The sequence below is a fragment of the Myotis davidii genome, unplaced genomic scaffold, assembly GCF_000327345.1.
Source record: "Myotis davidii unplaced genomic scaffold, ASM32734v1 scaffold309, whole genome shotgun sequence".
Taxonomy (NCBI): Eukaryota; Metazoa; Chordata; class Mammalia; order Chiroptera; family Vespertilionidae; genus Myotis; species Myotis davidii.
Genome location: NW_006383013.1, coordinates 387,928 through 401,413, shown reverse-complemented (window position 1 = coordinate 401,413; position 13,486 = coordinate 387,928). Strand labels below are relative to the sequence as shown.

At 45.2% G+C, this 13,486-nt stretch overlaps 2 protein-coding genes across 2 annotated transcripts in view; one reads left to right on the top strand and one right to left on the bottom strand.

The window, feature by feature from the left end:
• FAM161B (family with sequence similarity 161 member B) overlaps window positions 1-10,883 on the top strand; it is a 14,659-nt gene extending 3,776 nt beyond the window's left edge. Inside the window, exons 2-9 of the mRNA XM_006778763.2 lie at window positions 410-729; window positions 1,478-2,028; window positions 3,614-3,960; window positions 4,945-5,072; window positions 6,844-7,008; window positions 7,236-7,335; window positions 8,349-8,491; window positions 9,278-10,883. Of these exons, the coding sequence (XP_006778826.1) occupies window positions 410-729; window positions 1,478-2,028; window positions 3,614-3,960; window positions 4,945-5,072; window positions 6,844-7,008; window positions 7,236-7,335; window positions 8,349-8,491; window positions 9,278-9,422 (1,899 nt within the window). The 3' untranslated portion in view covers window positions 9,423-10,883. The remainder of the gene's footprint in view (window positions 1-409; window positions 730-1,477; window positions 2,029-3,613; window positions 3,961-4,944; window positions 5,073-6,843; window positions 7,009-7,235; window positions 7,336-8,348; window positions 8,492-9,277) is intronic.
• ZNF410 (zinc finger protein 410) overlaps window positions 10,780-13,486 on the bottom strand; it is a 38,003-nt gene continuing 35,296 nt past the window's right edge. The window contains 1 exon segment of the mRNA XM_006778764.2: window positions 10,780-11,556. Coding sequence (XP_006778827.1) covers window positions 11,531-11,556 — 26 coding nt within the window. The 3' untranslated portion in view covers window positions 10,780-11,530.

The following is a 13,486-nucleotide window of genomic DNA, read 5'->3' as shown; positions in this document are numbered from 1 at the left end:
AGCATCATACTGTTGTTTTTTTAACACGTATATTTTTATTGATTTCACAGAGGAAGGAAGAGAGAGATAGAACCATCAATGATGAGAGAGAATCACCGATTGGCTGCCTCCTGCACAATCCCCACTGGGGATTGAGCCCACAACCTGGGGAATGTGCCCTTGACTGGAATTGAACTTGGATCCTTCAGTCTGTAGGCCCGCACTCTATCGACTGAGCCAGATGAGCTAGGGCATGAAATTTCTTTAGAACACATCTTATGTCCACATTGTCTTTCCTGTTAATTAAAATTTTTCTTTGTTCCTCCCCAGTCCCTAATATATAGAGGCTTATTCAAAGAGAAATTAACAGCTATGTTTTGAATAAATTTGAAATCATAGTTTGACCCCGGTCTATCCTATTTCATTTTAGATATTTCCCCCCAAATCCTCCTCAGACACAGAGGCAGAAGAGGAGCTGTCTGGGGATGGGCTGTTTTTGCCTAGCGCTGGCAAACTTGATGAGTTCCTCAGTCTGGAGGAGACAGATTCTACTTCTGCTGACTCAACCGGGAGCTTTTACGAGACCCTGCGAGCACTGATGCAGAAAGGCAGGTGGTGCCTGTCAGAATCCCTTCATCAGTCTGACCCAGTCAGCGATGAGAGCCTCTCTGAAGATGATGAGGACCTGGAGCGTTTCTTCCAGAACAAAGGCGGGGGGAAGCCGCAGGTGCAGTACCCACCGTCGCCAAGGTGAGGCACTGCAGTTCAACAGCTGCTTCACTGTGTTTCTTCCCCAGGAAAGCAAAGACCACTTTTTCAGGTTGCCATTTACCCAGGCTCCAGAAGAATCAGCTTCTGGATCCAAACATGGGTTCTGATTCCTACCCGGCAGTCCTAAATCACTCTAGGTAACCCTTAGTCACCCGGAGCTCTGGGCTCGATCAAACTGATGCCTTTCCCAAACACACTACCTCCCTGAGAATGGCAACAGGGCACATTTGCCTTGGCCAAACCCTGTTATATGTAGGTATGCTTTACCTCATTTAATATTTATTTTTCTCCTCCCCATCACCCTGTAAATAGACATTATTTTGCCATTTTACAGATGAGGAATTGAGGTTCCAAGAGAACCTTGCTGAAGGTCACACAGCTGGCAATTGTTTAAAGCAGGATTTGACTCTGGCTCTGTCTGACTCTACAGCCCTGCTCTGCACCGCTGCGCTGTCCCCCTATGAAACTATTAGAGTGCAAAGTGGCAATTTTTGGATCAGTTTTGAGAAGAGATTTCTTACTAAGGCTGCTAGATGGCCTGTGGGAAGGAGGGAGGCCTGGTTGAGGAAGGGAAAGGCTTAGAGGCCTGTGGGGCTGTGATGTTAGGCTGAAAAGCTAGATGCAACCTGCTGGCAAAGAGGTCTGGAGAGCAGTGGGGAGGAGGGTCTGGGAGGAGCCGGGCCTCCTGGCCACCCTGTCCTCCAGGCACACTGCTTTCTTCCCCCAGGTGTGGCTACACAAGGCGCTGCAGCTCCCTGAGCAACCTACCCTCCGACATTCCCAAGGTTCAGTCCCAGCCTCCCACAGGCTCCAGGCCTCCTTCCCAGCACAGAAGTCTCAGCTCCTGGGCATCCTCCATCACTGTTCCTCAGCCGTTCCGTATGACGGTGCGTGAGGCCCAGAAAAAGGCCCAGTGGCTGGCCTCACCTGCCTCCTTCGAGCTTGAGAGGCAGCAGGCCCAGAGGCAGGGCCAGGAGGAGGCCGAGTGCCACCGGCAGTTCCGAGCACAACCCGTGCCTGCGCATGTCTACCTGCCCCTCTACCAGGAAATCATGGCGCGCAATGAGGCCCGAAGGCAGGCAGGGATCCAGAAGAGGAAAGAACTGCTCCTCTCCTCTTTCAAACCCTTCAGCTTCCTGGAGAAGGAGGAGCAACGGAAGGAAGCCGCTCAACAGAGGGAACTGGCCGCCAGTGCTAAGGCCAAGGCCCCCAAGCCGACTGCCACTAGAAGGATCCCCAGGTCCATTCTGGAGCCAGCTCTCGGGGACAAACTCCAGGGTAAAGACAACCTTGCCACCTTGCTGCCTCCTGCCGGGGGTGCAGTGGGGATTTAGTCAGGCTCAGGGGTTAGCCTGGCTTGGAGATGAGCTGTTCAGGTGGCCCTGCTAGAGGCCACTCCCTGCAGGCCATGGAGTAGGCTGGGTGTATTTACACAAGGGGGAACCCTGTAAGGAGCAAGGAACCAGGAGATGTCCTGCATCACTCCCCACCAGCCTTGCCCTGGTGACCTCTCGCAGTGAGTGCATGTGAAGGCCTCTGTGGCCGCACAGATATGAGAACAGAGAACCAATGAGGCACCTAAAGACAGGCTTAGATCGGTGCCACCTGCCTCTGAGGAAAGCGCCCCCCGCTCCCCACCCCCCCCCATCCTGGTGAGGTACTCAGTTCAAGAAGTGCAGCTCAAATAAGAGACTCAGGCTTTCTTTGCTCATTCAGTAACATGTGCCATGTCCCACGCATTGTTCTAGGGTGAATAAATAGACATGGAGTTTGTGGACATGGGAGGGAGACAGATAATAGATAAATAACCACAACTGTGATGAGTCATTTGCAGGGATTATAGGGTCCTATGGAGTTTATAACAGAGGACCTAACTTAGGGTGTGGTGAGGGGTGGGAACAGTTAGGGTCCCCAGAGAAAGTGAGCATTGAGGCTGACCCTGAAGGTTGAGCTGTGTTAACTTGATGAAGAGGGAGGAAGAGTGTGCCAGCAGAGCTATAGCATGGAGGTGAGAGAAAGTTGAGCACAGTCAGGGGTGGAAAGGTAGAGGGTGGAGAGAAGAGGGAGAGTGGGGAGGAGAGAGGCAGGCATAGGCCAGACCTGGGGCCCTGTGGGCCGTTGGAAGGGTTTGGACTTCACCCAAGGGCACTGGGGAGCCACTGGAGGGTTTTAAGTCGAGTGGCTCATGATCAGATATGAAGTTCAGAAAGATCACTCTGATTGCTGTTGAGATAATTAAAGGGGGAGGTGCAAGACTCAGGGATGCTGATATAACAGGAGGCTATTTCAACAATTTAGTTGAGAAATTATGAAATTAGTAGCAGGGACAACGAAAAGAGACTGGGCTGGAGACAGGTTAAAGCGGAGGAGACGGTGGAACTTGTGACTGATAAGATGAAGGCGGAAGTGTCAAGAATGATTTGGATGATGGGCTTGGGCAGTTGTGTGGGAGGTTGGGCCTTACCTCTGAGACTGGGGAGACCTGGGAGAGGAGCAGGTGACTGGCCCATTCCTCCTGGTCATCCTTAAGGAACCAGAGAAAGCACTCAGTAAATGTGAATGGCAGCTGATTCTGCAGCCTGATTGGTACCTGACAGTGTTCTTGTCAGCATTAATGAGCTCTCCAGGAAAAAAAAAAGCAAACCGATTTGTAGAGTTTGCCATTTTCTGTGGTGTAAATATGCCTATCATGGCCAATTTCAAGCTTCCCACATGATGTCAGCTGGATCACAAAACTCCTGAAAAGTTAACATTTGGTTCCAGCACATTACTGCTAGTGTTTAAAAGAGAGAACATTCTCCAAACCTTTTGGTATGAGTCTCCATCCCTTCTCACCCATCACCACCCTGATTTTTCTTCACAGAAGCTGAGCTCTTCAGGAAAATTCGCATCCAAATGAGAGCCATGGACATGCTCAAGATGGCCTCCTCCCCCATCATCTCCTCCAGTTGCAGGGCTGACCCACAACTCCGCACAGCCGCCCGAACCTGGCAGGAAAAGCTTGGTTTTCTGCAGACTGACTTTGGATTCCAGCCTCGGGTGAATCCGGCTGTCCCTGACTACGAGGGCCTTTACAGGGCCTTCCAGAGAAGAGCTGCAAAGAGAAGGGACACCCGAGAGGGGACTCGCAACAAGCCCTTCCTGCTAAGAACCGCCAGCCTGTGTCACTCCCGGCGGCCCTGTGATGCGGCCGCCGCTGGAGGGAGGAAGGTGAGACCCAGGCAGTTGCGGGGGGTCGAGGGCCTGGAGGCCCGAAATCCAAAGAGGGCCACGTCTCAATGGAAGGCACTTTTCATGGCATTTCTCTATCTTAATTTTTTTTAATATATTTTTTATTGATTTCTTACAGAGAGGAAGGGAGGGGGATAGAGAGTTAGAAACATCAATGAGAGCAAAACATCAATCAGCTGCCTCCTGCACACTCCCTACTGGGGATGGGCCCGCAACCAAGGTACATGCCCTTGACCGGAATCGAACCTGGGACCTTTCAGTTCGAAGGCCGACACTCTATCCACTGAGCCAAACCCATCAGGGCTTAATTTTTTTTTTTTTTAAAGCACCAGTTCGGCTGTTAGCAGATCACAGATCCACAATTCCTATAAACTTAAGACCACAAGAATACTACTTTTCCTTCCCTCCAGAGAAATTGAAGAAATAAGTTCAAGCAGGTCTGGGAGGCAGGAAGTTGGGATCAATTGTTGTGTCCCTTTACCAATTCCAGAGAACTCTTCTCATTTGATTAAAAACTTCAGGATTGCCCCAGCCAGTCTGGCTCAGCGGATAGAGCGTCGGCCCCTGAACTGAAGGGTCCCAGGTTCTATTCTGGTCAAGGGCATGTACCTTGGTTGCAGGCTCGATTCCTGGCCCAGGGCCCTGGTTGGGGCACGTGTGGGAGGCAATCAATTGATGTGTCTCTCTCACACCGATGTTTCTCTCTGTCTCTCCATCTTCCTTCCACTCTGTTTAAATATCAGTGGACAAATATCCTCGGGTGAGGATTAACAATGAAAAAAACCTTCAGGATTGACATCCAAGTCTGTCCCAATTACTAAACTTGAAATCTCATTACCCTTGGCTTTAATCCCTGGAAAAAAAGATTCCTAGTCTGATTAGTTTCTATCTTAATTGCTTCCAGCTAAGATAGAAGCTAATCACACATGCTGTCCCACCAACACCAGCCGTTGTTTCCTCTAGGACTCTCCACAGCCACCTGCTACTCCCCGGCCAAGGAGTCATTCTCTGAGTGGCCTTGCTTCCCTCTCTGCCAACACCCTACCTGTGCACATCACAGATGCCACCAGGAAGCGGGAATCTGCAGTCAGGTGAGTCCTCAGGCTGCAGAAGACGCATAATGCCCGGACCGTGGCCCACATGATGGAAACCACCCCACTGCGGGGCCTCCTCTCCTGTTAGCGGAAAGCCTAAAGGCGTGGAAGGGAGTTCTCTGATCAGGACAGGAACACATGTGGTCCTCCACACTTAGGGCTGGAAAACATGTATCATTCAGTAGATATTCACGGGGCCTTACTCTGTGCCAGGTAGAATGTTAAGGCTGGAGATACCTATGGAACCTATAGTTTCATACCTAATCTGAAATACAGAAAAACAATGAAGCAACGACCTTATCTTGTTAGTGAGTGCAATGATGAGGGAATACAGGGGACTTTGGAGGCACTGGGAAGCCTGGGGCAGGGGACTCTTGTAATAAATGTCTAAGGTGAAACCCGAAGAAAGAGGAATAAGCCAAAGGCTGGAAAGAAAGAAGTTTCCAGACAAAGAACAACATTGGTACAGACCTACAGATGAAAAGGGAAGGAACCCATTAGGAGCAAAAACTCAGAGAAGCATGACAGGTGGCTGAGCCTGCCACAGAGATGAGCATCCATCGCACATATTTGAAATTCTCCAAGACTCATCCTGGGGAACTATCAGAAGTCAGTTGGGAATCAGGCGCCTCCTTATTTTTAGCTCTTTAACTGACCTTCCTCTGTCGTGGAATTGTTCTCACCGAGCCAGCAAGAGTTCCTCCACTAGGCCTCTGAGACGAAGTGAGCAGGGGACCAGCATATCGGTGCTTCCCTGTGGAGCTCACAGAGGAGTAACAGAACCGACTTGGCCCTTTAAGACCCACACAGATCATAGAAATCTACTTAGAATCCAATGGATATTTCCCTTTCCCTCAGATTTCATAGAGCTACTAAATCAAGGCTGAATGTAGCAATATCCTGAGTCCCAATTAGATACTATGAACCAGAGGTTGGCCCACCTGTAGAGGATGTCCACAGCTGCTTCCTCGCAGTAGATAAAACTTGAATGTCCTTCCTAATCTGTCCACTTCGAGTGCAGGCCAAATGCAAGAGTCCTGACTTTTTTCCTTTGGTAAAACTCTCCATACCTTGTAGAATATTTACACAAACGAAGTGCTAAAAGTTGATTCCTAATTGTGCATTAAAAGAAGTCCATTTCTAGTTATCTGTATTCCCAAAGGACAATAAATTCGGGCACCTTCCAGCCCACTGTTTATAGCTGTGTCTACACCACGGGCAGAGACTTACAAGGCAGGTACCCTGCTTCTAACCTTGGCTTTTCCACTGGGACGCTGGGTAGCGTTGGGCAAGTGGCTTACCTGTCTGAGGCTACATCTCTTCGCCTGTACAATGAATGCCCCTACTTCACAGGGCAGTTATGAGGATTACACAAGAGAGTGGACATAGAGCACTTGCAGACCGTTTGCACTGGTTCAGGGTACATAACTCAGCTACTGGTAGCTATTAGTATTTTGTTTCAGGATAGACAACAAGCCTGAATGTTCGGCTGTTTAAGTAAGGATATTTTATTCACACTTTTTTTCAGTTCAATGAGTGAGACTCTCCTGGGTAGAATATCACTGTATCCAGAGTGCTGGGAAGGCATCATATGCCCATGCATTTGATGCCAGAATCTTAATCTTTCTGAAATGCCAGGGAGGTAAATTACTCCCCCAGCCCCCTTCATAGACAACACCAACTTTCCAGAGAGGTTACTAAGATTGCTTTTAAATATATCCAAGTTGGTCATCTGTATTTTTTTGTTGTTGTTGCCTCCTCCCTTTAGAAGTTCACTTGAAAAAAAGAACAAAGCACATGAGAGTACTCAGTGGTTGGAGATGCATAAAAAGAAGTGTCAAGCAATGTCCAAATCCGTGACCTTGCGTGCAAAAGCCATGGATCCCCACAAAAGCCTGGAGGAGGTATTCAAAGCAAAGTTGAAAGAAAACCGGTCAGTGTCTTCCATGTGTCAAAGGGTTGTGTCTTGGGATCCAGCAGATCATTGGTCTTGAAAACAGCAAAATGGAGTTACTAGGGTAGGCTCCTATGATGGCAGTCATGAGTTTTGCCAGGCACAGTTAGGAATTTACAATGTCCATGGGACTTACTCTGTTTAACTGGAATGAAGGGTATTCTGGATTGGAAAAAGGTGGATTTAAAAAATCTTATTAATTCCAGGAACAAAGACCGTAAAAGAGCAAAAGAGTATAAAAAAGAATTGGAAGAAATGAAAAAGAGAATACAAACGAGGCCGTATCTCTTCGAACAAGTTACCAAGGTAAAACTAAACAGTCATCTTCTTTCTGTCTAAGGGTTCTTAGACATGAAAGTTTAATATCTGAGTATTAAACATTTCCTTGAAGTTCAAAGATTCTAAATTAGGCCCATTCCAAGACCGATTTGGCTCAGTGGATAGAGCGTCGGCCTGTGGACTGAAAGGTCCCAGGTTCGATTCCGGTCAAGGGCATGTACCTTGGTTGTGGGCACATCCCCAGTGGGAGGTGTGCTGGAGGCAGCTGGTCGATGTTTCCTTCTCATCGATGTTTCTGACTCTATCTCTCTCCCTTCCTCTCTGTAAAAAATCAATATAAATAAATAAATAAATAAATAAATAAGGCCCATTTGATTACTACCAAAGTAGTCATAGTACATGTTACTTGGGCTAAATTCATCCAAGACTGGACTCTAAAGACATCTAAAATGGGAAATTTCAATTCCTGGAGTTTCCACTGTAGTCTAGCTTTCAGTATGAGAGTAGGAGTTAGGTCCCATACACACAGTGAGTTTGGCTGTGTTAGCAAGCACATCTTTAACTTACTAGTATTAATGTGACTGAAAATCCAGCCTTTTCTGCTGTCCAGAGCCATTGTTCATAGTGGTGGAACATCACCAGCCTCTACATCTGTGGTACACTGCTAGGTCTCCAAGGGTTTTTAAGTCCATCATTTTCATCTGGACCTCCCTTGGTCTTTAAAAAAATCTAAGTCCTTGCTTCTCAAAGGTGTGGCTCCCTAATCAATGGCTGGCATCTCCTGGGACTGTTAGAAATACAGAATTGCAGGCCCCATCTGAGACCTACCAAATAAGAGTCTACTTTTTAACAAAATCTTCAGATAGTTCCTATGCACTTTAAGGCTTGAAAACAAAGCTCGAAGTAATTTCTATGCAAATCTTGTCCCCACGAATGGGAGAGGGTGGTGGTGAGCAGTATTTTAAGGATATGGGTTAAGCTAGTAATTTAGAATTCACAAGTAATTCACAAGACAGTTACAGATTAGTTTCCTTCCACAGGACCTTGCCAGGAAAGAAGCAGAACAAAGGTATCAAGACACCCTGAAGCAGGCTGGGCTGGATGAAGACTTTGTGAGGAACAAGGTCCAGGGCATCAGGGCTTCACAGTGGAAGGCGCAGTTAGAAGTGCATGAATGTCCCAGGTAATCCCAGATGCTGCCGTCCCCCTGCAGTCCTCCAGGTGCCATCCCTCGTAATGCTCCTGGCAAGAACCTTTAGGACAGCCACTCATATTTTGAGATCACTATATTGTACTTACAGAATACTATCCAGACATCTCCAGATAACACATTTGAATTTGGAGAGAAGTGCAGGTGTGAATAAAATATAACCATTGTAGCCGTAACCAGTTTGGCTTAGTGGATAGAGCATTGGCCTGTGGACTGAAGGGTCCCAGGTTCGATTCCGGTCCAGGGCATGTACCTTGGTTGCAGGTACATCCCCAGTGGGGGGGATGCAGGAGGCAGCTGATCGATGTTTCTAACTATCCCTCTCCCTTCCTCTCTGTAAAAAACCAAAAAAATATATTTAAAAATACATATATAACCATTGTATATTAGGTCTAGATTCCTAAAATCTGAAACATCATTTTTCTATTCCAGTTCCAATGCCACCAGTCAAAAGTATTTCCACTCTATTTTTGAAAAATCATGTATATTTTTATTTCCCATAAAATGATAAAACTGTTTTTCTAGTGCTCTTTAAAAATAACTCATTAGCACCACTTCCTCCATTGAGATCATATAAATCAAAGGGAGTAAAGCATCTCTAATATTTTCAATTTTGTTGTTTCTTAAGTCCTAATTCCTCTCCCCATTTTCCACCTAGAAATTTCCTTTTGCATCCCATATAAAATAATAAAAATGTTGAGACCATCCTTAAGCTTTACATACTTTAAACGTTTTTTCATATTTTTATTTATTCTGCAGCACCCATGAAACTACAAAACTCGGCATCAGAAATCCACAGCAGGATTTAGAAGAACCTCTAGAGCAGTCTACCAGCCCCAAGAGAGAGCAGGAGGAGCTGTCTTATGAACTGCTAGATAATCTCGAATCACCTGCTAACCAGTAGACTTCATTACTGCTTTTCAATAACATTAAGCAACTAAGGTTGAATCAAGGCAAGGAAAAACTTGGGTTTTGAGTCATGGCTATTCTTGGAGAATGGGGAAAAGAAAAGTAGCAGATACAGGGAATGGTTCAAGTAAATCAAAGTGAAGCTCAGGGTGGAGGGATCATAGCCAAGCTAAGGGGTCTTACTTTGTGCCTCACACTTAAACATTAGGGACAGAAAAAAAGGCACAGGCCCAAATGCCTACAGAGGCCAGTCAGAAAATACATGGGTTGAATGGGCTGGCTGTAAGGGAGTAGGGGAAAATAGAGGCTGGAGTCTCTGCTGGAATACAGGCCCAGAATTGCCAGATCAACTGCCTTTTCAACAGAAGCCAGAAATCTGCATGTTGTCACCTAATTTAAAAATTACTTGGAAATATTGTACAGGCAAAATAAAACACCTGGGGGATGACAAGTTTGCAACTTCTAGCACAGGGTTTCTCAGCCTCAGCACAACTGACATTTTGGGCCAGATGAGTCTTTGCTGGGTGCAGGGACGGGGAGCTGTCCTGTGCACTGTGGGGTGTTTAGCAGCGTGCTGGCCTTGACTCACTAGGTGCCAGTAACACCCCTCCAGTTGTGACAACCAAAAATGTCTCTAGATATTGCCAAATGTCCTTAAGAGAGTTGGGGGCAAAATGTTCCCAGTTGAAAACCGCTGCTCTAATATAAGAGTGAGGCTACAGGAAGTAAAAACTGGCATTTTAAGAATACAAGTAATTGACATGAACTCAATCTACATAGCACAATATGATTATATACATGTCATTAACAAATTGAGAACTATAATTACTTTATTTAAAAAAGCAGTTCTTTCCTGTTATATATTTAGAATGTTATCTGTAAGCATGTGTGTGTGTGTGTGTGTGTGACAGCATGAGGTTCACTTTAAATAAATTTGACAGCCATGATTTTCTACTAAGTGATCTTTGGAATACTCACTAATTATAATTAGATGTTCTCTCAGTAGCTGGAGAGACAGGATAATAGCAAGAGTGCCTACTCTAACAGAAGCACCTTTCTCGTTTTTTGTTATTTTTTTAACTTTCTGGGAAAATTCGCTGCTAATTTTCCAGACTCAGACATGGTTCTTTCTGATGGGGATAGAGTGACACTCCTGCAATTGCTATCATCTGGGTTTGCTAGTTAGAGATGAAGATGTTCATGTCATGTTCCCCAAGACTCCTGAGCTCGGTCTTACCTGCATGGAATCCTAAGGGTAAATCAATACCTTATCTTAAAGGTGAAGACTGAACTTCTTTCTTAATCTTCTAAGAGAACAAATTCTGTCTAAAACAAGAAGCCAAAGAACTGACTGGGCTATTTTGTTTATTTAAAGGGAAAACAATTGAAGCTCTGAATCGTGTGATTTAACTTAAAAAAAAAAAAAAGCCCTTTAAACATGCTACTGTATGTTCCATAAACAAAGAAAGCAAAGTGACTAAGTAGAGGTGTATGGGACAAGATAGTACCTCAGCCTGGGCCAAGTAGGGATTCAAGTAATTTATTTTTTTGCAGCCCACTGGCGGAGAGTGTCTTACTCAGGTTGCTAAAGGGAGAGTATCACAACAGAACTGACAGCACTCCCTTCTCCAAAGCAACAAGGCATCTTGAAAGCTCAACGTCTCGGTGAAGTTTTATGGTTGGTGGCAGGACTTAGTTCATCCACGTGATAAGACAGCAGAGGCTGGGATGGTAGCTCTTCATAGGAAAATCTCTTCTCAATTGTTATACTGAGATAGGTCAGCCAACACATAATCAAATTCATTTTTCGGGAGAAGTCCATCCCAAAATTTTCCAGTGGGAAGAGAGGTAGGTACAGTGACCTAGCCCACATTCCCTGCTTTCTTCCTTTTCTGGATCAGATGAGAGTCTGAAGAGAGGCTCTCTTGCATTCATCTTCTTTGCCAGGGAAGATGCACAGAGGAAAAAGCGGGGTCTTGTCATTCACAGATTCATTTTGATTCTGGCAGATTGTGAGCCATAAGCAAGCTGTTCCCACTATATGCTTCCTGGGATCAGATAGCGTGCTCTTCAGGATTCAATACCCATGCTCATGTCCGTCTTTCAGTTAAATCTCCTTGGTTTAGTAACTGTAAAAAGAGTACAACAAAACCTGAAATAGGTTACCGATGAATAAAAGAAAAGTAATTCATAACTAAGTAAAAGCTTGATGAGTGGGAGCGGGGAATGCACTGCAGGGGCTGAGTCAAGGATATCTAGTTCCAAAGCAAGAGCCATGCAGATACTGGCCGTGAGACAGCATTGTGGACACTTCATGATGCTGTTATTTTCACTACGGCAATAAAATGTCCTGAGTCTGTAAGTCAAACTATTGTTTGCATATTCGTGTACTTACTAGTCAGTGAAGGAGGAATCTGACTCCAGGGAAATTGGAAATGGTGAAACCAAAAATCTTATGTCAGTGTTAGCCCAAGTACAGGCTGTAAGTTCAAGCAGAAATAAAAGGAATGGAAAGCTATTCCCAAAGAGTTCTACCTGAGAGCTAGACCCAACTCAGAAGAACTTCAGGGATTCCCTGGGCTTAAGGAATACCTTCCCTGTGATGAAGTGAGACAAGCCTGAGACTCCAGCAGGGTAGCAGCTAACACGGACATTCTACTCTATACTTTGTTGAAAAGCGGTTTTGTACAATAATTGATGAAACTGGGTTCCATTTTATTATGAAAAGAAAATGAGATTGGAATACAGTGAAATTCAGAATACAAATTTGGCTTATTAAAATCTAATCAGATAAATTATTGAGCTGGAGATGTATTTACTTGTTGACCTCAATTTGGATGAATTTAACAGTACAGAATTTAAAGACATTTAAACAAACTAAAGGACAGATTTCATTTGATGCTGTGTGGTAGGGATATAAGAATGGTATGCTTTTAATCTAGGCCAAGATCCAGATATTTGAACTAAAAAACTTAGCAATGGCACTTTATTAGAGATGGTATAGAATTTGTAATTTGTTTTATCTGGAAAACATGCTAAGATACAGTCAAACTAGCTGGCAATCACTTATACTTGTTCTTGAGTTCAAGAATGTAAACTCGCCCTGGCCAGGTAGCTCAGTTGGTTAGAGCATCATTCAGGTACACCAAGGTTGCAGGTTTAATCCTCAGTTGGTGCACATACAAGAAGCAATCAATGAACAAGTGGAACAACAAATCAATGTTTCTATAAATGAATGAATGAATAGAATGTGAACTTTCTGACATGGGACCCCAGTTGGGATGACCTGTATTCGGCAGCTCCAAAAGCCCTGGGGTCCCAGTGCGCCTGCACAATGAGTCCTCTGATTCTTGGGAGACCTGGAAATATTGAGGGAAGACAGAAATTGTCCAATCTGTACCATCTGAATGAGGCGTAGTTTTGATATATTTTCCATGAAATTTTTGGATACCTGATTTGGTTATTCTGATACTCTTGATAAGTTATTTTTATTTTTAGAGCATATTTACAGGAGTCCAATTGGTGCATCAGTAGATTCTTAACAGGTATAATATATAATGTATGGTGACTTCCAAAAACAGAATTTGGAATGGGCTTGTGTTGTTTTAGGGTTGCAAATTGCCTTCTCCTTCTCTGGCATCTGAGTCTCCCCAAGGAATCAACCTTCCTCACTGACTGGAGGAATGGTCAGTTAGTAGACCTTGGATGAGGAAGAGGACTAAGGCTGGAGCCTTGGGGGCTTGTAGCTTGAAAACAACTAAGGTACTGGAGGATGTGATAAGCCTACCCTGAGAAAGGAAAAGGAGGGGTGAGCAGTGTTATAAGAGGAAGGCAATAATGGTCATGGTGAAGGTAATAATGGTAATCTATAATAAAAGTGTAATATGCTAATTAGACCAGATGTCCTTCGGACGTCCTTCCAGATGATCTTCTGGACGAAGCTGGGGCTGCGAGGGAAGCCTGGGTCCCGGGTGCTTATTGGCAGCCGGAGGGAAGCCAGTGCCGGCAGCCAGGGGAAGGAAGGCCTACTCTTGCATGAATTTTGTGCATCAGGCCTCT